The following is a 22,513-nucleotide window of genomic DNA, read 5'->3' as shown; positions in this document are numbered from 1 at the left end:
TTCAAGCATATAACATAATGCTTTGATTTATGTATATATTGCAAAATGTTTACCACAATAAATCTAGTTAGCATCCATCCATCACCACACATAGTTACAATATTTTTATTGTGATGAAAACTTTTAAGATATATTCTCTTAGCAACTTTCTAATATGCAATACAATATTATTAACTATAATCATTGTGCTGTCCATTACATCCCCAGGACTTATTTATTTTGTAACTGAAAGCTTATGCTTTTTGACCACCTTCATGTAGTTCACCCACCATCCACCCCTGACTCTGTCAACCACCAATCTGTTCTCTGTGTCTATGAGTTGGGAAGCCATATTTTAAGCAGAGAAGTGACACATTTGATTGACCTTTTAGCATCACTTTTTGCTGAGTTGACAACTGATTGGAGGATAGTATTGTGGAAGCAGAGAGGCTGGCGAGGAGGATGTTTGTAACAGTCCAAGAGAGATGTTCTGGTGGTCCGGACTCCGGGTGGCAGAGGATGTGTGGCTGTGTTGTAGTAGAGGATGTGGCAGGACTTCCTGATGGACTGATAGGATGGATGAGGGAATGGGCAAGGAAGAACTTAAGGATAACTCCCACTTTTCTGTAGGTGATGAAAAAACAATGGTGTCATTTACTGTGGTGGAGCAAATTTGAAGGGAGAAAGCATTCTCTTGATTTATCTTAAAATGGCTACAAGACCTCCGAGTGGAAATGTTGAGTACGAAGTAGACCGTATGAAACTGTGGTTCAGAGATGAGAAGACCAGGCTGGAGATATAAAATTTGGAAATCATCAAAACATAGATGATATTTAAATCCATGGGAATTGATGAGATCAATTACAGAGAGCATGGAGAGTCAAAAGAAGAAGGAGATCTCAAACCTAACATTTAAGGGCCAGGCAGACAAGGGAAACCATCAAAGGAACTGCCTAATGGTAGCCAGACTCTAAAAGGTGTCAATAACAGATCCTCCCAACCTGGAGACACCAAAACAAACTTTCACTGGAATTATCTGATGGGATCTAATTGCTTGAATCACTACTTAGGTAGTAACTGGTTTATACTCAGGAATCCTGAAGCCAAAGACAGATGGAAGGTAATGAAATGCTGCTTTCAAAGGTCGGTAAATCCCTCCTGGATGTGGCAAAGTGATCCCCAAGCCTTTTCCAGATCTATGCTCCTATAATGTCAATTCACTGTACAGGAATTATTCACGCTTCCCCAGTTCCTTTAGGAAACAGTACTTATTTCTGAACCACCAAAAAGGGATAGGAGGCAGGGGGAGAGGAAGAGAGATTCCTAGTATATTACTGTTTCAGTTTCCAACTGAATTTACCTTTTGTATTCATGTATTCAATTACTATGTCTTTTTCACTTTTATAATGAATGGATACCTTTATAATATCTACACTTAATGTTATCAAGATCGTTCTGTAGATTGTGAGCTGTATGAAAGCATGGACTGTGTTTCTGTTGCTAGCGCCTCGCCTAAGGGATAGCAAGAAAGGCTGAGCAAATGAGTGAATAAATAAAGGAATGAAGGATTTGAACTTGCGAAAGTTCCAGAAACTCGTTTACTTTAGAATCCAGAGGATCTAAAGCAGACCACAAACTGACATTATCCATAAGAATTTAAATGGTCATTAATTAAGTTATTACTCCAATGCAATAATCCAGTGTGCTTAATTACTTTAATTACTTTAAGCAATAGCAATTTGTTGGCCATTTACTATAGGATGCTGCCAGGCGCCAGGGGCCAGTTGCAGGGTTTGCAAAGAAGTAGAAGAGCTGGTGTCTGCATGGTGAGCGGAGATATGTACAAATAGAAGAAAACGAATAATGCAGGAGTGGTCTGTGCATCTCCCAAAGAGGAGACCTGGATCTAGAGCCTCCTGTATTGTGGAGTGGAGACAGCGGGGGATAAAGCTCTGGTTGGCCTTTTTGCTGCAGTCTCGATGACCTTCAGCAAGTCACTTCATGTTGTTGAAAAGCAGTCTTCTCTTCTGTGAAAAGGAGTGTTTTGACTCAGTGTACACAGAAGTCCTTTGGACTATAACATTGTCGTGGGGTGTTTTTTGTTTTTGTTTTTTGGGTTTTGGTTTTTTGGCTTCAGGAACTATCGGAAAGAAATAGGAGTTTGTGTAGCCGAGAGGTTGGAGTTCCACAGACTTAACCTACTTGTATTTGGCTCAGATATGAACGGGTCCCAGGGCTCTTTTAAATTTTATTTCAAATCTGTGACTTTTAAAATCACCTCCATTTAAAATGCAGGCAATTTCACATACAAATGCAGTTTTGCAGCTTTGCTGGAGAAATCAGAAGATCTGACAGCACTGGGTAGTGTGAGCCCAGTGGTGGTATTTGCTGCTTTCTTGTTTACCTCTGTCCTCTCTGTCATTTCTTACCTAGCCTGCCTTGGTCTCAAGTTCAGCCAGGTTTCAAAACAGGAATCTGGAACAGGAGGAGTTCAAAACTTATCCTGCAGGCAGGTGATTGTCATGGGGGTATGTTCGTGGGGGTGGGGGGTGGTAAAGTGCTACTCAGTAGGGTAGATCAGAATATCTGAGTGTGTTTCCAATCCCAGAGGTTTAGAAGGTACCTTCTGCCCCCTTCCTTACCTGGGAATCATGGGGCATTGCAAGCCGTAGTACAGACGAGGACATTAGGATGGAGGGAGAATGTTATGCAGCTACCATTTACGTAATGGTGAGAAGACCTAGCATCCATCATGAATGCTGGCACAGGCCTGACACTGCTCTAAGCCGTTACAGTATTAGCAACCCCATTTTACAGGTGGAAATTTTCCAAAGAGCCCTGAGATGCCATGTGACAGAGCCAGATGGTCTCACTCCCGATGAAATCAAGGTCGAGAGCCACAGATGGGCATACCAAGCATCACGGAAAGTCTTTGAGTGGGAAAGTGATGAGCAGAAATTGGTGTTGGTGAGCAAGATTAATCGGGATGGTCAGAGCAGGGCCTGGGGGCTAAATGCTATTGAACTGATGATAGTGGCTGTAAAAGCAATTTCCAGCAGAGCACTTTTACACCAGTACAGTGTGTTAATTTTAACACAGTTAGCCTCGTCAAACAAATTTTTAAGGAAACCAAGAGGCAGTTCTGGGTTTTATAAACCAATCTCAGTTTGGAGTAGATTTCACATTAGTGCTTTTGTGCCTACCAGAGGAAAATAGGGTCAAAGTCCGACAGCGGCCTCTGGAAGTTTAAAAGCCGGCAGAACACTATGGAGACAAAGCCCACCATTCAGTCACATAACTAATTTTCATGAATGGCCTATGGAAACCAGCATCCTTATTTCATCCTCACACTCTCACCTCACAAAAAAGTACCGGCTCTCCCTATCTCAAATGGTTTCCCAAAAGCTGAAAGTTAAGAAATTCATAAAGTGCTAATGGAAGTCAACAGGAAAAGACTTTCTGGTATGGCCAGTTTTCCCTTAATGCACTTAGCAAAGCGAGGGAGACAGGTGAAGCATTTATGATGACGGGAAACTCACTTATCTTACTTCGGTCCGTTTGGTGACTTGGGAATTGAAAATGAGGAATAGGTTACAAAGGTGATTTCCAGAGGGAGAAAGAGTAGAAAATGGAAAAAGAATGGTCAGAAATGAAAGAGGGGAAAGCATCAGTATTGAAATGAAGGTGGAGTGACATTGACAGTAAAATAAAGGGAAAGTAAAGCATAGCATAAAAACCTCTGGAGTCGGCAGCCTTTTGGATGAGAAGCAAAGCAAAGGATAGTGTGTTTTCATGTGGCAAAAGCAGATTGGAGAACCTGGTGACTATTCACAAAAACAGGGTAGCACACACCTGGCTGTAGGGAAAATTCCAGGGTGAACATGTTTCCAAGATTTAGAAGGGATCACAAGTTAGAATTCAGTGGATTTGTTGGAGAAAAATCCCTTCAGCAAGTCTATGCTGTAGATCAACAAAACACTCTGACCAATAACGTCTTGTTGCTTTAAGAGAAATTGGACTGAAATATCTGTTATATGTACGCAAACTTTTGGGTAGTAGGTTATAAGAACCACTGATGGCCCCGGTTACCTCTGAAAATTTTCTTTTTGATTAAAACAACAAGATTCATTTTTAGCCAATAAGTAAGTAGAATCAGGTTCAAAGGCTCTCAAACTGCCACCTGCTACTTCAAAAGCTCTGTCAATTCCCTACGCAATTTACTGTAGGGTATTTGCACTCCCGGGTATGGTTTCTACCATTTTCTAGCCATGCACTCCCCTGTGAAGGAGAAACCAGTCTCTGAAGGTGGGTTTTCAGTACAGACCTGTCCGTTTACTCCTAGATGTTTGCAGTCCTTATGGCTGTGAAAGTGGAAGGTCCTACTTTGATGGCTGAAAAACATACGTAGGTCAGGATTTTAAGAACATTGATAGGAAATCTGGATTTGGGGATCAATTTTTAAAATTAAATGTTGAAGTAACTGAAAATTCTTTATGTGTTGCTGCAGATTAGTCTGCTATGCTATAAACTGGGCCCAAATATAAATAAAAATACTCCACATCACACTACTAGAGAAATACAAATTTTTAAAAAACACAATGAAATATCACCTCACACCCATTAGGATAGCCACTATAATAAAAATAAAGAAAACAAAGTAAGTGTTGGCCAGGATGTGGAGGAAGTGGAACCCTTGTGCACTATTGGTGGGAATATAAAATGGTGCAGCCACCATGGAAAACAGTATGGCAGTTCCTCAGAAATTACACATCGAATTAATTACTATGTGATCCAGCACTTCCACTTCTGGGTGTATAGCTGAAAGAATTGAAAGGAAGGTCTTGAAGGGATATTTGTATACCCTTGCTCATAACAGCAAGAGGCAAAAGCTGGAAGCAACTCAGTTGCCCACTGATGGAAGAATGGGTAAAGAAAATGTGGTATATACATACAATGGAACATTAGTCATCCTTAAAAAGGAAGGACATTCTGATACATGCGCAACATGTGTGAATCTTGAGGAGATAATGCTGAGTGAAATAAGCCAGATGCAAAAGGGCAAATATTGTATTATTTCACTTATGTGAGGTACCTGGAATAGTCACATTCATAGAGACAGAAAGTAGAATGGTAGTTGCAGGGGCTGGGGGAGGGAGAAAAAGGAGTTATTGTTTAATGAGTATACAGTTTCAGCTTTGCAAGATGCAAAGAGTTCTAAAAATTGGCTGCACAACAGTGTGACTTACTTAACACTACTGACTGTACACTTAGAAACAGTATATTTTCTAATATACTGTATATTTTACCACAATTCAAAGTAAAAAGTGGAAAAAAATGCCCTAAGGCAGTATTCTCAAACTCAGGCGCACATCAGAGGCTACCTGGAGGTCTTGTTACAACACAGACTACGGGCCCAGTCGCCAGATTTTCTGGCTACTTTTCTAACAAGTTCCCAAGTGATGCTAATGCTGCTGGTGCAAGGACCACACTTTGAGAACCACTACTCCAAGGTTTCCATAAAGTGTATCTACTTTTTCTTTCAAAAACAATGGGAATTTGCTGGGATTATCACAAACAACCCACAGTAATTTATAGAAATAGCCACCACATTCTCAGTGAACTTAAGTATTGCTAAATTTGTACAATGTGTCAGGCATATTATTAGGCACCTTATATATATTTTGATTTGTTCCTTGCAAATTAATTCATTCATTCAACAAATCTATGTTGAGAGCCTACACTATCCGGGCAGTATGCTAGGTGTCCGATGATAAACAAAGCAGGTAAGTTCCTAGTGGGGGAAAATAGTGACACAATGAGTGGAACAAACAAAATAACCTAGTTATAAATTGCCAAAAGTACTGTGAAGAAAAAAAGTGGAGTTTAGCTATAGAAGATCTACTTTTGATAAAACGATCAGAAAAAGACTCAGAAGAAATGACCTTTCAACTGAAAACTAAAGATTAGAAAGAACCAGTCATGCAAGATTGAGGGAAAAAGCAATAAATTAGAAGGAGAGGAATTAGCATGTAAAAAGGGCTTGTGATGGGGGAAAATTTGGAATATTTAAGAAGCTGAAGAAAGGCCAGTGTAGCTGGACCATAGTGGTCAACTGAAATGTATAACAATATGAGTTGGGGGGTGGCCGGATGGCTCATTTGGTTAGAGTGCGAGCTCTTAGCAGCAGGGTTGCCGGTTCAATTCCCACATGGGATGGTGGGCTGCACCCCCCCCATCCCCTGCAACTGGATTGAAAATGGCGACTGGACTTGGAGCTGGGCTGCGCCCTCCACAACTAGATTGAAGGACAAGACTTGACTTGGAGCTGATGGGTCCTGGAAAAAACACACTGTTCCCCAATATTCCCCAATAAAAATTTAAAAAAACAACAAAAAACAAAGATGAGTTGGGAAGGTCAGTAAAGCTGGAGCATGCAGGAGTTTTAAGCTGTGGTAAAGGGTGAGGATTTTACTTTAAGTATGTTAGAGAGACACTGCAGGCTTACAAACAGCAAAGCAAATAGGGTCCAATCTTTGAAAGCTCATGCTGGCTGTGGATTGGAGTCAGAGAGTGGATTGGAGGTAGGGCCAGGGTGGGAGTAGGAATACCAGTTGGGAGACTGTTGCACTAGACCAGAGAAGAGAAGAGGAAGGCTTGGATTTAGGGAGTAGCAATAATTATGAAAGGTAGAGTGAAAACTCAAGCTATGTGTTGTGGTGGAACTGACAAGATTTACTGGTAGATTGAATATGGAAAATAAAGAGAAAGAAGAAATCAAGGATTCATCCGGGTTTCTCGCTTGAGCAATTAAGTGGGAAAGGGAAGTGGGGAGCAAAATTGAGGTGAAATCAAGATTCCTATCTTGAATATATAAAATGTGATATTTCTGTGAGACATTCAAGTAGAACAATTAATAGTTCAGTTGGATGAATGAGTCTCGACCTCAGAAAAAGATCTGGACTGGAAATACATATTTGGGGTCATCAGTAAATGGAAAGTATTTAAAGCCATTGGATTAGGCAAAATCATCTAGGATGGGGTAAGTTCTGAACAGCATCAACTTTGAGAGATTTGGTAAAAGAGAAGGAATGAGCAAAAGAGACAGAAACAGTAAACAGGGAGGCAGGAGGGAAAGAAAACAGAGTAGTGTAATGTCTCAGAAGCTAACAGAGGTAAGTGTCAAGGAAGACCGCATGGTCAGCGGAATCTAATGCTGCCAGAGGTCATGCAAAATGAAGACAGAAAACTGTCCACTGGATATGATCTGGCTACCTGGGGGAAGCAGGGTGTCTTAGTCAGTTCAGGCTGCTGTGACAAAATTCTGTAGACTAGGTGGGTTCAGTGACAAACATTGTTTTCTCACAGTTCTGGAGGCTGGGAAATCCAAGATCAAGTTTCCAGCGGATTCAGTGTCTGGTGAGGATACTCTTCCCAGCTTACAGACACACCTTCTTTCTCACTGTGTCCTCACACGGCAGGAGTTGGGAGGGGGAAGGAAAGAGTGAGCTTTCTGGTGTCTCTTCTTATAAGGACACTAATCCTATGGGGTGACAGCTCCACCCTTACAGCCACATTTAACTATCATTACCTCCTTAACGCCCTGTCTCCAAACAGTCACACTGGGGGTTAGGGCTTCAACATAGGCAATTTTTTAGGAGGGGACAAAATTCAGTCCACAGCACAGGGGAGTCTGGAAAGATGGTGTCTTCAACATATTCAGCCTTCTCTCCTCTTCTCTCCTAGCTTCAATTCCAGAGCATTCCCAGAGATAAGCAGCAGCCCAAGGGAGGTACCTGGACTCTGGGAGTAGAGCTGCATAGACTGGTTGGAGGGAAAGTACCAACTGCTCACACGAGGATGCCTGGTCTCTTGGTCCCAGAGAATGCAACAGGTGGCCCAAATGTTCTCTAGCCATTACGATGGGGGTGCAAGAACGGAGTCTTCCTTTTGTGCTTTTGTAAGGGGTTAACCCTGCCTCACTCACAGGCTCACAGGGACGCAGACTGATGTCCCTTCCTCTACCATAGTCCTGCCACAACTTTTGTACCACAGCAGCAGGAACTGAGCCCTTCTGAACAAATGTAAAAAGAGCACAACACACCTAGGGGACCCAACTGGAGACAGGAGGAGCAAGCAGAACCCTCAGAAGAGACCCTAATACAATAAAACCAGTGGGGAAGAAAGGCAGACTAAACAAAGAAGGAGAGTGGTTTAGGACATACAAGTACAGTGCAAACACACAGTACAGGTTTTTAAAACCTATGATTTTGATTTAAAAATTCAGTAGATGAAGGAGAAAATGGACACTGGTGAGTTCCAAACAAACTGTTTAGACAATCAAGTGAAAGAGAATAAACCAAAAATCTAAAGGAAAAGATAGAATATCTGGAGTTAGATCCAGGAGATATAACAGGCCAAAAATCTGAATTCCAAATGGAGTAAAATAAATGGAAAGAGAAGCAGTAATTCAGCCAACAATAAAAAATGACCTTAAGCAGCAGATTTGACTCTCTAAATGAAGAGTTTTGCTAAGTTCCTGGCAGGATGATTAAGAACTTTACTTATCTTGAGAAAAGTCTACAACTCCAGAAATAAGAAATACCTAGGGGCAGCCGGATGGCTCAATTGGTTCGAGAGCGAGCTCTGGACGACAGGGTTGCCAGTTCAATTCCCATGTGAGATGGTGGGCTGCGCCCCCTGCAAGTAAAGATTGAAAAATGGCGATTAGACTTGGAGCTGAGCTGCGCCCTCCACAACTAGATTGAAGGACAATGACTTGGAGCTGATGGGCCCTGGAGAAACACACGGTTCCTCAATATTCCCCAATAAAAAAAGAAAAGAAATACCTATAAGCTTCTAGACAACATTTTCTTACATAAAAGGAAGAAAATAATCAGAATGGCACATAAACCAAAAGATGATGAAAACACATCTATAGACAACTGACTTTTTGAAAAAATTATGACTTTCTTGCATATGTACCTAACAAGTTTAAGGATATCCATGGTTATCAAACTGATACCATTTAAGAATATCTGTTATCAATTGTTGCATAACAAACCAGTCCAAAGGCTTGAGACTTAAAATGACAGTTTATTATTTCTTGTGAATCTGTTGGTTAGCTGCATAGTTTCTTTATTAGTTGCACTTAGGTGACTTGTATCAATTATACCGTTAACCCTTGAAAAACATGGGTTTGACCTGAATGGGTTCACTTATATGTGGATATTTAAAAAATAAATACTGTATATGTATTTCTCTTCATTATGATTTTCTTAATAATGTTTTATTTTCTCTGGCTTACTTTGTTGTAAGAATACAGTATATAATACATATAACACCTAAATGTGTGTTAATTAACTGTTTATGTTATCAGTAAAGCTTCCGGTCAATAGTAGGCTCTTAGTGGTCAAGTTTCTTGGAAATCAAAAGTTACATGTGGATTTTTGACTGCGTGGTGGGAGGGGTAAGGGGAAAGGGAGGGGTGCTCCTCATTTCCACGTAGTTCAAGCGTCAATGTTATTTTCTTATTTTCTATGTTCTGGCATTGGGCTCTCACTGAGCTAACTGCTGAGAGAGTGCCCCTCAGTGGGCAGCCAGTTCTTAGAGATAGAAAATAACTTACCCAGGGGGGTGCTTTTCATATGCAAACCAACCAATCTGGAGTACAGACTCCTAACCACCTTCTGTAACTGACTCTTACATTCCAGGAGGCAATATTCCTCAGTCCCAATCACCCAAGGCCACCTACCAGACAACTAGGGACTGCCCCTATACACCATGGCCCATTGAGATTCTTCCAGCTAGACAATCCTAAACCTGCTTACCTTGCCTTGCAGGCCTTCCTGCAGAAACCACAATAAAGGCTTTTGCTCATGTTTTCCCCTCACTGCTTCTACCTCCTGACTGACCCTTGGTGCCATGCCTTCGGTGTCTAGGGAACTGTGAGTACAATGTCTTCCATCATGGCAGTCATTTCCATGTCTACGTGTCTTACTATACATGTTTAAAATAAATCCCACATGTACTTTAAAACATGGCTGCATTCAGCTGGAGGGTCAGCTAAGTCTCAGGGCAGCTGGGATTGTTGAATCTCTCTCTCTCTGTGATCTTTCATCATTAGGAAGGTGATGCCAACACTCTAACATGCCCTGTTGTGCAAGTGCTTCTTAAACCTCTGCTTGTCATGTTTGCTGATGTCTTATGGATAAAACAAGTCACGTGGCCAAACATAGACTCAATATAAGAGAGGACTATACAAGGGCAGAGATTCCAAGTGGTATGCTTTGTTGAGTGCCATGAGTATAACAGTCAACCACAGCTATCAAAAAGTATAAGAATATTTATATTTATATTCAATCTATAATTTCCAAGTCAGTAAAGGATAGGGAAAAAAATATTAAAAACCCAGTCTAACAGAAGATAGGAAATGAGATTTTTTTTTTAAAAAAAAAGCAAAGACAAAGGATGTAAATATAATCTAAAATGTAAAAATAAGTTTAACTGTATCATTAATTAAAAGGGAGGACTCAACTATCTCTGTAACATGTGTTTTTAAAAAATAAATTATGCTAAAATGTATCATGGAGTTATACATGTTTATTATATTGTTTTTGTTTTTCTACACATTTGAGATATTTCCTAATTTTAAAATACATGTTTAAAGAAGAGTAAAAGAAAAAAAAGCATATCTCACAAGAAGAATTATTTTTAAAATCTTTTTAAGAAGTGAGGAGCAAATAACATCAAGTGCCAGGTGGTAGAGCAACAGAACCCTCATTCATTGCTGGTGGAAAAGCAAAGTTGTGCGACCACTTTGGAAGAGAGAATGGCAATGTCTTACAAAATAAACATACTCTTACCATATAACCCAGCAACTGTACTGTTTGGCATTTACCAAATTGAGTGGAAAAGTCATGTCCACACAAAAACCTGCACACAAATGTTTATAGCAGCTTTATTTAGAATTGCCAAAACCTGAAAGCAACCAAGATGTCCTTCAGTAGGTGATGGATAAACACCTGTGATATACGAGTATCCAGACAATAGAGTATTATTCAGTAATAAAAAGAAATGAGCTATCAAGCTATAAAAAGACATGGAGGAAACTTAAATGCATATTGCTAAGTGAAAGAAACCAATCTAAACAGGATACACACTGCATGATTTCAACTATAGGTTTCCTCTGCTATCCAAAAATAGAGCATTCCTATGACACCTTCATAATGGGGAAAAGTGAAGAAGCAATTACCATTACTTTGCTTTTTTTCCCTTCTTTGCCTCCAGGCCCACTCTGGTTCAAGCCGTTGTTTTTCAGTCTAGTTGTGTAGGACACAGCTCCCTGGCCCATGCTGGTATTATGAGCCTTGTGCTCTACCCTCTTCCCCACCCCCACCCACCCCACCCCCGCTGAGGCAGTCGGTCACCAGTCGCTGGTGGGCCGCTCCCAGCGGCTCACAGCAGCTCTCGCCAGCTGCTGGCCACTCACACTGGGCACTGGCAGCTCACAGCAGCACACAGTAGCCCACCGCAGCCTATGGCAGCACACAGCCCATGGCAGTCCATGCCTCTGACTGCTCACTGAAGCCCAGCTCCAGGGAGAGCTGTTGTTCACAATCTTAGCTATAGAGGGAGCAGCTCACTGGCCCATGTGGGAATCAAACCTGCCACCTCGGTGTTAGGAGTACGGCGCTCCACCTCCTGAGCCACCAGCCCGGCCCCACCATTACTTTTTATGTCTTTATTTTGCTCACCATGATGGAAACAATTATCTCCAGTTTTACGGTAAGTGTAACACCCTTACGAACTCTCTTAGGCTTTTCTGATACCTTACGATACATTTTGCTAATGGATGCACAAAATAAATTGAGATAAGGCACAGATGCAGTTCAAAGCTATGGCGCTTGATGTTGAAGTGCTGAGTGTAGTTTCTCAAGGTGTGTGCCGCCTCTGCAACAGCTCGCTGCAAAACAAGCTGAATGCTACTATTTTCACTTTTTTGCCTTTTTGGGTAAAGTGAAAGTCCTCTTCGGGTGTCTTTTGGTTAGCAAAAACAGGTGATTATGTAGGTCTTTTGTAAATGCAAAATGCGATAAGACGAACTTTCAAAAAGTGGGGGATACCTATATATGACATTCTGGAAAAGGCAAAACTATGGAGACAATAAAAAGATCAGTGGTTGCCATGGGCTTGAGGGGAGGGAGGGATGAATAGATGGATATGTTGAGGGCAGTGAAACTATTCAGTATGGTACTGTAATGGTGGATACACATCATCATACATTTGCCAAAACTTATTGAATGTATAACACGTAGTGAACCCTAATGTAAACTATGGACTTTAGTTAATAATAATGTATCAATATTGGTAACAAATGTACCATATTAATGCAAGGTGTTAATAATAGTGGAACCTGTATATGGGGGTGGTGATGAGATGATATATAAGACCTCTCTGTATTTCCACCCAATTTTTCTGTAAACCCAAAACTTCTCTAACAAAAATGAAGCCTATTAATTCAATTGAAAAAAATGAGTAGTAAGAATAACAATTCTCTAAACTCTCAAAGAATTACAACTAATCTAATCCTTCTGAAAAACAAATGAGATCAAGAACAGACTCAATGTTTTAAATAAAATGCCTTAAAACAACAGGAAGAAAAGAAAAGCAGGCTACTCACAAAGATCAGGAAAGAGTGAAAAAGAAGAATAAAATGAAGAAATAACAAGAAATGAAAACAATTGAATTTATTTTCAAGGATCTGGTAGACAAGCTAAAGGAAATTATATATACATAAGACCTAGAAAATATATAAGATTTAATATTATTGTAGAGAGAAGTATAGGTATGAAAGACAAAGGAAATATAATGTATATACAATGAGTATTCTTGTAAAAAAGAATGAAACTGCAGAATAGGAAAAAAATGTTCAATGTTATAAAATAAAAATATGTTCCTAAAAAGATAAATAAACCATTAAACTGGAAAGGTATGTTCTGCTTCAATTAACACTAATAAAGAAAATTTAGCATTGAGATGTCAACTAGTAAAGTTATTCAACTTTAAAAGTAGCAAATAATTTGAGTCCATGTTTTGGACAAGCATGGTTGCAGACTCTCTCCCTTGAATTCAGTCCTGAGATGCCACAGAAGCACCAGATCCCAGAACGTAAGGTGGAGGAAACAGGAGAAAGACCTAGGAGGACAGAAGGCTCTTCCATTTCATTGTTGGGGAAGAAAATGGTAGCCTAGATTGGAAGAGGGACAGGTTCTACAAATGGAAAATTGGCTGGAGAGGTGATCCTTGCCTCATGTCTGTCTTCCACCACCTCCCCTGACATATAATACAGTTTAAGCAAACATCACTTAGAAATAATAGTATCCTGAGCTCAGATACTTGCTGTTACCCTGAAAGGTGGCGTCAGTTGAAGCTGGAAAGGCAAGAGGCTGAATAGGCAATAGTCAAATTCTGTTTATAACCCCAGAGTTTCTCTCCCACCCTGAAAAACACATAGAGGGGCACAGGCTGGGGCCTGATGTCCTGTCCTTCCCCAGCTACACTTTGTCAACTGATAGCCTCCAGGAGCATTAGCTTTCTGAGAAAAATCACAAAATTGAGACATGCAAATGAGCAGTTTAAAAAATAAAGATGCCTGATATAATAAACATAACGATTGAAATAAAATACAGTTAACCCATAAACAACGTGAGGGTTAGGGGCACTGACCCCTTGCACAGTCAAAAATCTGCCCATAACTTTTCACTCTCCAAAACTTTACTACTAACCTATTGTTGACTGGAAGCCTTACCAATAACATAAACAGTTGATTAATACATGCTTTGTATGTTATATGTAATATATACTGTATTCTTACAATAAAGGAAGCTAGAGAAAAGCAGTTTTTAAGTTATTAGTTTTTAAAATCAGTACATTTTAATGGAAACAACTTAACCAAAAATCTGTCAAAGAATTTTAAGACCCATTACAACCAAGTTTAATGAGAAAAAAAAAATATTATTAAGATCATAAGGAAAAGAAAATACACTTACAGTATTTATTGAAAAAAAAATCCACATGTAAGTGGACCTGCACACTTCCAACTCATGTTGTTTAAAGATCAGCTATATTCAGTAAATGTGTTGAATTGCAGAGTGGATACCACCAAGAATGAACCAGCAAAATTCTATGCCAGTAGAAAGTAGAACAAGTTTCATAAAATTCTAACTGGAAAAATGTGTAACCCAAGAATTTTATACCCAGCTAAATTTTTCTTCCAGTCTAAAAATGCATTAGGTAGACATTCGCAACATTTCAAGAGGTACAGCATCCACAAACATTTTCCAAAACATCAACAATAACCATTCATTCCATGAATTCCATCCAACTACAATATGAATAAAAAATGAAGCTCTCAAGATTTCTTGGCTCCCTTGAGTCAAATAAAAATGAAACTCCGAGTAAATAACTCATGGAATTGTGTTTAAGAGTGTAGATGTTATCAACCTTGACAAAGTGAAATAAAGTATACACTAGTTCATGTTTTTTAAGTTAGAGGGTTGAAAAGTATAATAAATGTGCTAATTTACTCATTTTTCAAAGCAAAAATATGTAGGTTTTTTTTAATGACCCAAATGCATGTATTTTATTTTCTTATTAAGTTTAGAGGTACCTTTTAGGAAACCAAACTCCCAGGGATAAAGATACTTTATTACTTCAGTTATTCCTTCATTTAAAAATTGAAGTTATCTATAGTCGGCATTTTTTAAAAGACACACACACTGATATGGAATGATCACCCATATAATGGCAGAATACTACTATTTAATGCTCCTGTTTGAAGAAAAGGGAGGGAGGAAAGGCAGAGTAATACATACTTGTTTCCTTGTATTTTCATAAAATATTTAACAAGAGTGGTTGCTTCTGAAGAGAAAGACTTGGGATTTGGGGTCAGAGAGTCGTATTTACTCTATTTCTTACAAATTTGATTTTTTTAGTGTTTGTCTGAATGTTTCCATCATTAAAGAAAAAGAAGAAAAAACTAACATAATAAAGAGGAAATAAGAGGTGAGAAAGTAGAAACTGTACATGTGTTTGGCTATGAAGAGGAACAAAAAATAGGAGTGTGTTTGGATGCTGATGTGAACCATATCAGAGTGTGAAGGGACAGAGGGAGGGTTCACTGGAGAGTGAACAGAATGTTTATTAGAAAGTGCCCTTGGGACAAACACCTATAGAAGGGAGGAGGAGGAAGCAGGCGTAGGCAGAGGGAGAAGCATAGCTGTGATGCAGGCCCACCATGCTTTACCAACCCCAGAGAAAGTTCTGGAGTCCGTTTGCCCTTCAGAGATATCTAGAGTTGGCTGGGATGACCAGACCTTTCCCCCTGCATCAGTGGATGGAGGCCACCTCAGGAAGGGGCCTGAACTTCAGCCCCTGCAGCCCTGGAGAGGCTGGCAGCTGAAGGCTCTGTGCTGACAGCACACCAGGACCTGAGGCAGCATGTCCTTCACTGACAGGGTCTGGGTGTCCCATCATTGTCCACCATGGTGAGAAACTAATGACTCAGAACCAAGGAGATGGGAAAAGAGAAGTCCTTGAGGCGAGAACGGCTGGAATCCAGAGCACTAATGGGGATCACTCTGTGTTGGACTGGCCTGCAGCTTCCTGCACTGTGACAAAAGGGAAGGAGGAGGAGTTGGGGTGGGTGCTAGTCAGTGTAGAGTTTTGGTGGAAGAAAGGTGTAGACAATCCCATCAGCATCTATGTTCTCAAAGAAGATTTGAGAAACCCTGTCTTTTGTGAGAGAGAAAGTAAGAAATACTTGTCTCTGGGATTGGGAAAGTGGGCCTCCCGAAGACATTTAGGAGAGGTGCAGGGTGCCTTTATTTACCCATAAGAAGTTTATGGTGGAAAATTAAAGCAGGACCAGTCATCTCTAATGGCGGGTTTTCCTCCAGCAACTCAGTGGCTCAGGCCAGGAAGGTTGAAGACAGGATTGGCCTTTACAGATTTCCATTGCCAGGAGTATAACAGAGGAAGAGAGAGGCTGAAGGCATTTGTAAGAGAGGAGTACAAATACAGACAGTGGCACTCAGGCTCAGAAGGGTTGTGTAACTTATTCAATGTCATACAACCAGTAGTTGGGAACCAGATTAAGAAAAGTAATGCAGCCCTGGTATATCACATGTCAGGGTCCTGGCGGGAAAGATATGGCACACTTTGAGGAATTTGAGGTGAGTGTATGTAGTAAAAGAACTACTCACAAAGTAGCTGGAGAAGGAGAGAACATACAGGAACAGCACAGTGCCTTGGCACTGGTAATGCGAGCTGTCCTTACCACCTTAGGCCTGAAGAGTGAGGGGGACAGCCATTGAAGAACCTGGTGACAGCAAGGCTGTGGGGAGACTACTTCCTGGGGAGGGCAGCAGCCAGCCTTTGATGACTCAGCCAGGAGGAAGCCTGAGGCATAAATTCCTCTCCCCCAGTCTCCCCACCATTCCCTGCTTCATTCGCCAAAGGCCCAGAGCAGGGTGTATGTGGATGAGGGATTTAAGATCAGCGCACCACCTTGACTCCTCAGGACACAAGTCACCAAACCAATCTGGGCATCAAATTGCTTTGATCTATAAAATAAGAGCAATCGTCCCTCTTCTGTGATTTGCAGTTTTACTCATACATATCAGCATTTACTGCAATGACACGCTGCGTACACACACGTGGGGAGGTGGGTGCAACTGAGGCTGGTAGGTCCTCGTTCCCCTAGGTGCACCTGGATCTCAGCGCTGGGAAGCGTTTCTTTCCTCAGAGTCCTGCAAAGAATGTCTAAGCCCCGCCTTCTGGCCAGCAGCGGCAGCCGCGGGGCTGGGCAAATGCCCGCCTGTGGCCAATAGCTCCCCGCGCTCTGAGTGGCTCTCTGGAACCCCGGCGGAGAAGGGGGCACCTCGGCCGCCTAGACACCCAGGAGATTTGGGCGGCCACATGAGTTCCGGGACGCTCGGGGGGTGCCGCATAAGCCCAAATGGAGGGGAGAGTCTCCTGCCCTGTGTGCGGAGAAAACCTGCTAGCGGCCTCAGCCCCCATCTTCGCCTCCGGATCCCCGGCAGCTAGCAGAGCGCCCCCTTGCGGGTGGGCATTGGAGCCGCGGCCGGGATCGCGGCCCTTCATCTCCCGCGGCTCCGAGGAGGGTAAGGGTTCGGGTGACCGGAACTGGGCTCCAGGCCAACGGCTCCGCAGCCCCAAGAAAAGCAACCATCGCGGCCCCGCAGGGAGTAGTGGTGGGGTATGAACCAGAGACACAGTGGGTCACCAGGCGGCGCTGGCAGGGGGCACGAGCAGCTGCGGGCACCTCCCTCCCTGAGCCCAGAATCAGAAACTTACCGCGAAAATGTCGCTGGGATCTTTTGGTCCAAGTCTCCTATTTAACATTTGGGGGATTTTAGGGCCAGAGAATGACGTGCCTGAAGTCACACAGCGGGTCGCTGACAGCAGGACCTGGGGTAAAAGGAAAAGGAGACGGTGGCCCTGTCCCTTTCTAAAGGAGAGGGCCTACCTGCCGGATTAGAATTTTCAGAGGCCCTAGGTGAGCAATCCTAAACAAACCAAAATAAAACAAACCGTACAGGTGTGCTGAAGTTGAATCCGCTCCTTTCTAGATTTTCCGAATGCAAGATTTTTAAACATTTATCAGAGGTAAACTTTTCTCCCAGTTTGGGTGAATGCGCTTTACTAAAGGCCAGGCTCGGGCGTGGGGGGGACCTTGTACTGCAGAACAGGGATAAGTGCAGAGGCTCAAACTGGGTTTACGGTCAGTTTCGCCACCAACTCTGTCTAGGGTTGAGCCTCAAGTTCCGCATCTGCAGGGTGGAACGATGGAAGAGATGGTGTTTGCCAAGGGCAGCCGGCAGCGGATTTTGGGGCTCAACCTGGGGCTGGGGAGCGCAGCCTACAGACCAGCCAAGTGGGCGGAAGGGTCAAAGCGTCCGCAGCGGCGCAGGCTTTGCTCCGCCGAGGCTTCACAGCCGGCGGGGTTCCGCTCAGGCTCCAAATGACCCGCGGACCTTGGGAGGCAGAAATCCCTGGGCGCTGCGCGCACTGCGAATTCCCCCCATTGTTCTAGCTACTGGGGATTGAATGCACGCTGGGTGGACGCGGGCGGCGACTTGGCTCTGGGGTGCTCAGCTCTGCGGAACACTTCGGGCAATTTCCGATGCCCACGTCTTTGCTTTCATTCCCTCCCTTCCTTAACCTCCCGAGGAAAAAAAAAAAAAATCCTAAATATATCCGGCGGCCTCCATTTCTAATTGCTCACTTCCCTCCCACCCCCCATTTACACAAGACTTTGCTAACCCTCCAGACAGAGACCATTTTTATCAGGATTATCAAAATCACCGGGCCTGAAGTTAGCCACATGGGAGCCAACATTCTCCTGAACACATACAAATCGTAAACCACTACCACCCTCCCCCCCACAACCCACAAAAGTCAATAAACTTATATGCCTCCTGAAGATCAAAGACAGTAACTTAATTTCCCCCCTAAATAAGGTGATTTTAAAGACACACCCTTCGCAGACACTAATGGTTCCCTCTCACATTTCCAAAATTCAGAGCCGGGGTAATGCTCAGAAATATATTCTCATGTTTCAGAAGAAATAAATAAATAGGGATAAGTTACTTCTCTCGAAAAGCTAACACAACATCCCAAAGAAAAGCTGGAAAGAAATTCTCATTGCGAATATAAAAGGGGGAGGAAAATCTTTTAACTTATTTCCCCCTCAACAGTATTGATGGAAAATATCTTGGGCTCAAGGTAATTAGTTACAAAGAGGTCGCGCGGAGCACAGCTCGGGTGCGTTGGTCGGGTGGTGACCGCTGGGTTATCAGAACCCTCTCGGGTCAACGCCGCCTTTCTAGCACATTTTTTAACCTGAGGTGCTAACGGCCCACTGGCTTTGTCAGTGTTCTCCAGGCGCAGGGGACCCGGTCCCGAGTTAGGGCTTCGGGACACAGGACACTTGGGGACCTTATTCAGGAAGGAAGCGAGAGCGAGCGGGGCTGGCGGCGGAGGTTAGCCTCCAACAGCGCTACAGAGGGACCAGGGCTCAGGTCGCTTCCGCCGCGCCCACTTGCGCGGATGGTGAAATGCAACGTAGGCGGCGGTTCTCCTTGAGTCACCTCGTGAGCGACACGCAACCCCGGCGAGCGCAATGGGGTCGGAATCGGAAGGAGTGTTCTATCTCGGGACAGCGGGCAGCCGGGCGTCGGAGGCCGGCTGGCCCCGCTGGACCCAGATTGCGGCATCGAAAACTTTCTGAACACCCCTGGGATGAACTCGAAATCCTGAGCTTCCGAACTGTACGCGCAGTGGCAAGAATGCAGCAGGATGCAGCACCTTTCGCCTGCGCTTTCCCCAGCTAGCGGTTACAGTTCCTCCGGAGCTCAGCTCCTCAGCACCCGCTTCCGCCCCCGCCCCGGGTGGATCATTTTTCCGAGAACAGGGGACAGCGACTTCGAGTGGACTTTTGACTATTAAATAAATGCAACTCAGTGATCGATTTGCTCCCAGTTTACGTTTGACTTAAAAGAAATTGGTGGGGAAAAAACACCACCTAATAATTAGTGCAGCAGGTCAGCAAACCAAACTGTCTCCTAAATGAAGGAGAATGTTGGCTTTATTATTTATTCAGGGGAAAGGGAAGATTGAACATTTTCTTAAACTTAACATCCCCAACAAATTAATATCCGGACTAAACTTTCTACACGTGACTCACATTCACTTTTCTACCAAGAACTTTAACCAGCCCTGTTAATTTCTCCCCCCCGCCCTCCCCCCCACACCTTACCCCAGCGGTTTGGGAAGCTAGGGAAGATTTTTTCCCTGAGGATAGTTTACACGGATCCCAGCTAACCGGCAGCCCCAGAGAGATCAACTCCCGGCAAAGAATAAGAACGAAAGCTTTTTTAAAAAAGAGTAATAGACAGCGATTTCCAAATATGCTTTCCACTTGAACTTCCTAAACTGGTGCCTGTCCCGGAAAGGTATCTCTCTGAGTCCCCGACGTGGGGTGGGCTGGTTTGGGGGCTGCATGCATGTCCGGACTGACTCTCGCTCCTCCAACCCCCTCCCGACTGCATAACACACACACACACACATCACGAGCCCACCCACGAAACATCTGGATGGGGACTCGCGTCCCGACATATGGGCAACTAGAGCCAAGGTTGGCTCCGGGAAGCGAGTGAGGAAAGGCGCGCGGTGCCGAAGTACACCACTCAGTGGGGTCTGTCCCCTTCCAGCGCTGGGTCCCGCCAGCATCCTTCCTACCATCTGCTCCTGTCACCAGCCCCTGGCTCCACCCCTGTGATCCCGCCCCTTGTACTGCAGCCAATAGTAACCCCCGACCACTCTCCACCGCCCCAAACCCTTTCCACACCCCCACGTCCTGGTAGCTGGTTGGCTGCTGAACCCTCAGCGAAGCGGCTGTATTTGCGTGGTACTCCAGGTTTCTGGTAGGTGGAGTGACCTGTCACTCCTGGTGGCCGGGCCCGCCTACTCCACCTCCGTCTCAGACTCTTCCTGCGCAGTTCTCCTTCGCAGCCTCTGCGAGGAAGTGCCGGGGCTGCTCTCTGGCTCCATTCACAGGGCTGCGAGGAGGCAGCCCCGGCGAGCGGCCGTGCGCACCGTCCGGAGTGGCCAGGAATCGGGAGTGCAGCGTTCTTCTCTGGATCCAGAGCGGGGCGTCGCGCCGCAGGAGCGGTCCGCAGGCTAGCAATTGCCGCCACCCGACTTTCGTGCCAGTTGCGGCTCCTCCCGGGCAACATGTCAAAAGCCGCCGCCGCTACAGCTGCCGCCGCCACCTGGGGAAGAACAGCAGCAGCAGGAGCAGCGGTGGCCACGGGCGCGCGGGGGCAATAAACCGCACCACCAGGCGTCCGAAGGGCCAAGGACCCCTCTCCGCGCTCACTGTTCCGGCGGGACCCGCGCCATGTGCTGAGCCATGCCCCTCGCAGCGCCCGCGGGCAGCGCATGGGGCAGCGTCTGAGCGGCGGCGGATCCTGCCTCGATGTTCCCGGCCGGCTCTTGCCGCAGCCGCCGCCGCCCCCGCCACCGGTGAGGAGGAAGCTCGCGTTGCTCTTCGCCATGCTTTGCGTCTGGCTCTACATGTTCTTGTACTCGTGCGCCGGCTCGTGCGCCGCCGCACCGGGGCTGCTGCTGCTGGGCTCTGGGTCCCGCGCCGCTCACGCCTCTCCAGCCCTGGCCACCGGTCCCGACGGGGCTTCTCCCAGGCTGCCGTTCCAGGCGGCTCCTGCCACCCCGTTGGCTGCGGTCAAGGAGACGGCCGACGGCGCCGCGAGCCAGGAGGAACAGAGTCCCGAGGCGCCGGACTCCTCCAGCCCCATCTCCAGCTTTATTAGTGGGTCTGGGAGCAAGCAGCTGCCACAGGCCATCATCATCGGTGTGAAGAAGGGTGGCACGCGAGCGCTGCTTGAGTTCCTGCGCGTGCACCCTGACGTGCGCGCCGTGGGCGCCGAGCCCCACTTCTTCGACCGCAGCTACGACAAGGGCCTCGCCTGGTACCGGTGAGTTTCCCCGCCGGGGCAAGGGGCGCCAGCTGCGATCCAGACGGGAGAAGAGGGAGACGTGGTGTGTGCTGGGGAAGTGACAGGGGTACAGCTTTGAACCACTGGGGTCGGGGAGGGGCAGAGAACAAACGCGAGATGCTGGCCAGCAGCGCTGAGAATCCCGCCCTAGAGCGGTACCCAGTGTGCGCCACCTCCGCCCCCCGCCTTGCTACAAACCATAGAAACTTCTCGAGGAGTTCTGGCAGCTCAATGGCCCACGATACCCTAGCATTAATCAGGAGAGCTCTCCTCAAAGGGGAGACAGCGACTGAGACAGCGCTCAGAGAAGCGCACAACGTTCTAACTGCGGCGGTGTCCCAAACGAATCAATCCAGAGTTGCTCATATTTTATTCTTCCTCTCCGCGTCCGGGACGTTCTGCGTCCCGCCGGCCGCGGTAGACCGGCCGCAGTAGACCGACTTTAAGAGCAGCTTCTGCTCCCCAGATGGAGATGTGGGGATGGGAGTGACCGCATCCTATTCAGGCCGCAGGGAGTCTGTTCACTTTTTTGTTGCGGTACTCCTCCTTTCTGGAACCCGAACCCACAGAAGGTCAAACTCTTTTCGCTATCTAGCAGCTCCGGCTGGGAGGGTAAACTGGGCGGGGTAGCCCTGCGCCTCCGCCTGGCGGACGGGTGGCCGCGGGCGGAGCGTGGAGCGGTGCTGGTCCCTGTCGGGCAAAGACTAGCACTGCAGCGGGCGGGAGCGGCGCACATCTTTGAAGGTTTCCCGGCGCCTCCTGCCTGGCCCGTCAGTTTCCGCCTCCCGGGCCTGGGTGCTGGGAGAGCGAAGGCTGGACCTCGTGTCTCCGCGGGCCCTTTACACCTCGGGCCGCAAAGAATATTGGGGGCCCACTCATTAAGAAATATGGGTTGCCCTGAGGACGCGGCTTCCGGAAACTTGGTTTTCGAGTAG

At 45.3% G+C, this 22,513-nt stretch overlaps 1 protein-coding gene and 1 long non-coding RNA gene across 2 annotated transcripts in view; one reads left to right on the top strand and one right to left on the bottom strand.

Annotated features, from left to right (window-relative positions):
- Window positions 1–233: 233 nt before the first annotated feature.
- LOC141568940 (uncharacterized) lies at window positions 234–18,228 on the bottom strand. The gene is made up of 4 exons (XR_012492283.1): window positions 17,598–18,228; window positions 17,356–17,469; window positions 8,582–8,676; window positions 234–603 (listed from the first exon to the last, which is right to left on the bottom strand). It is a non-coding gene; the product is annotated as an uncharacterized LOC141568940 (long non-coding RNA).
- A 2,329-nt stretch (window positions 18,229–20,557) lies between these two features.
- The window catches only part of HS3ST3B1 (heparan sulfate-glucosamine 3-sulfotransferase 3B1), a 43,315-nt gene continuing 41,359 nt past the window's right edge, over window positions 20,558–22,513 (top strand). The window contains exon 1 of the mRNA XM_019712529.2: window positions 20,558–21,557. Coding sequence (XP_019568088.2) covers window positions 21,004–21,557 — 554 coding nt within the window. The 5' untranslated portion in view covers window positions 20,558–21,003. The remainder of the gene's footprint in view (window positions 21,558–22,513) is intronic.

This window comes from Rhinolophus sinicus, linkage group LG15, assembly GCF_036562045.2.
Source record: "Rhinolophus sinicus isolate RSC01 linkage group LG15, ASM3656204v1, whole genome shotgun sequence".
Lineage (NCBI taxonomy): Eukaryota > Metazoa > Chordata > Mammalia > Chiroptera > Rhinolophidae > Rhinolophus > Rhinolophus sinicus.
This window is presented reverse-complemented; position numbering and strand designations above follow the sequence as displayed.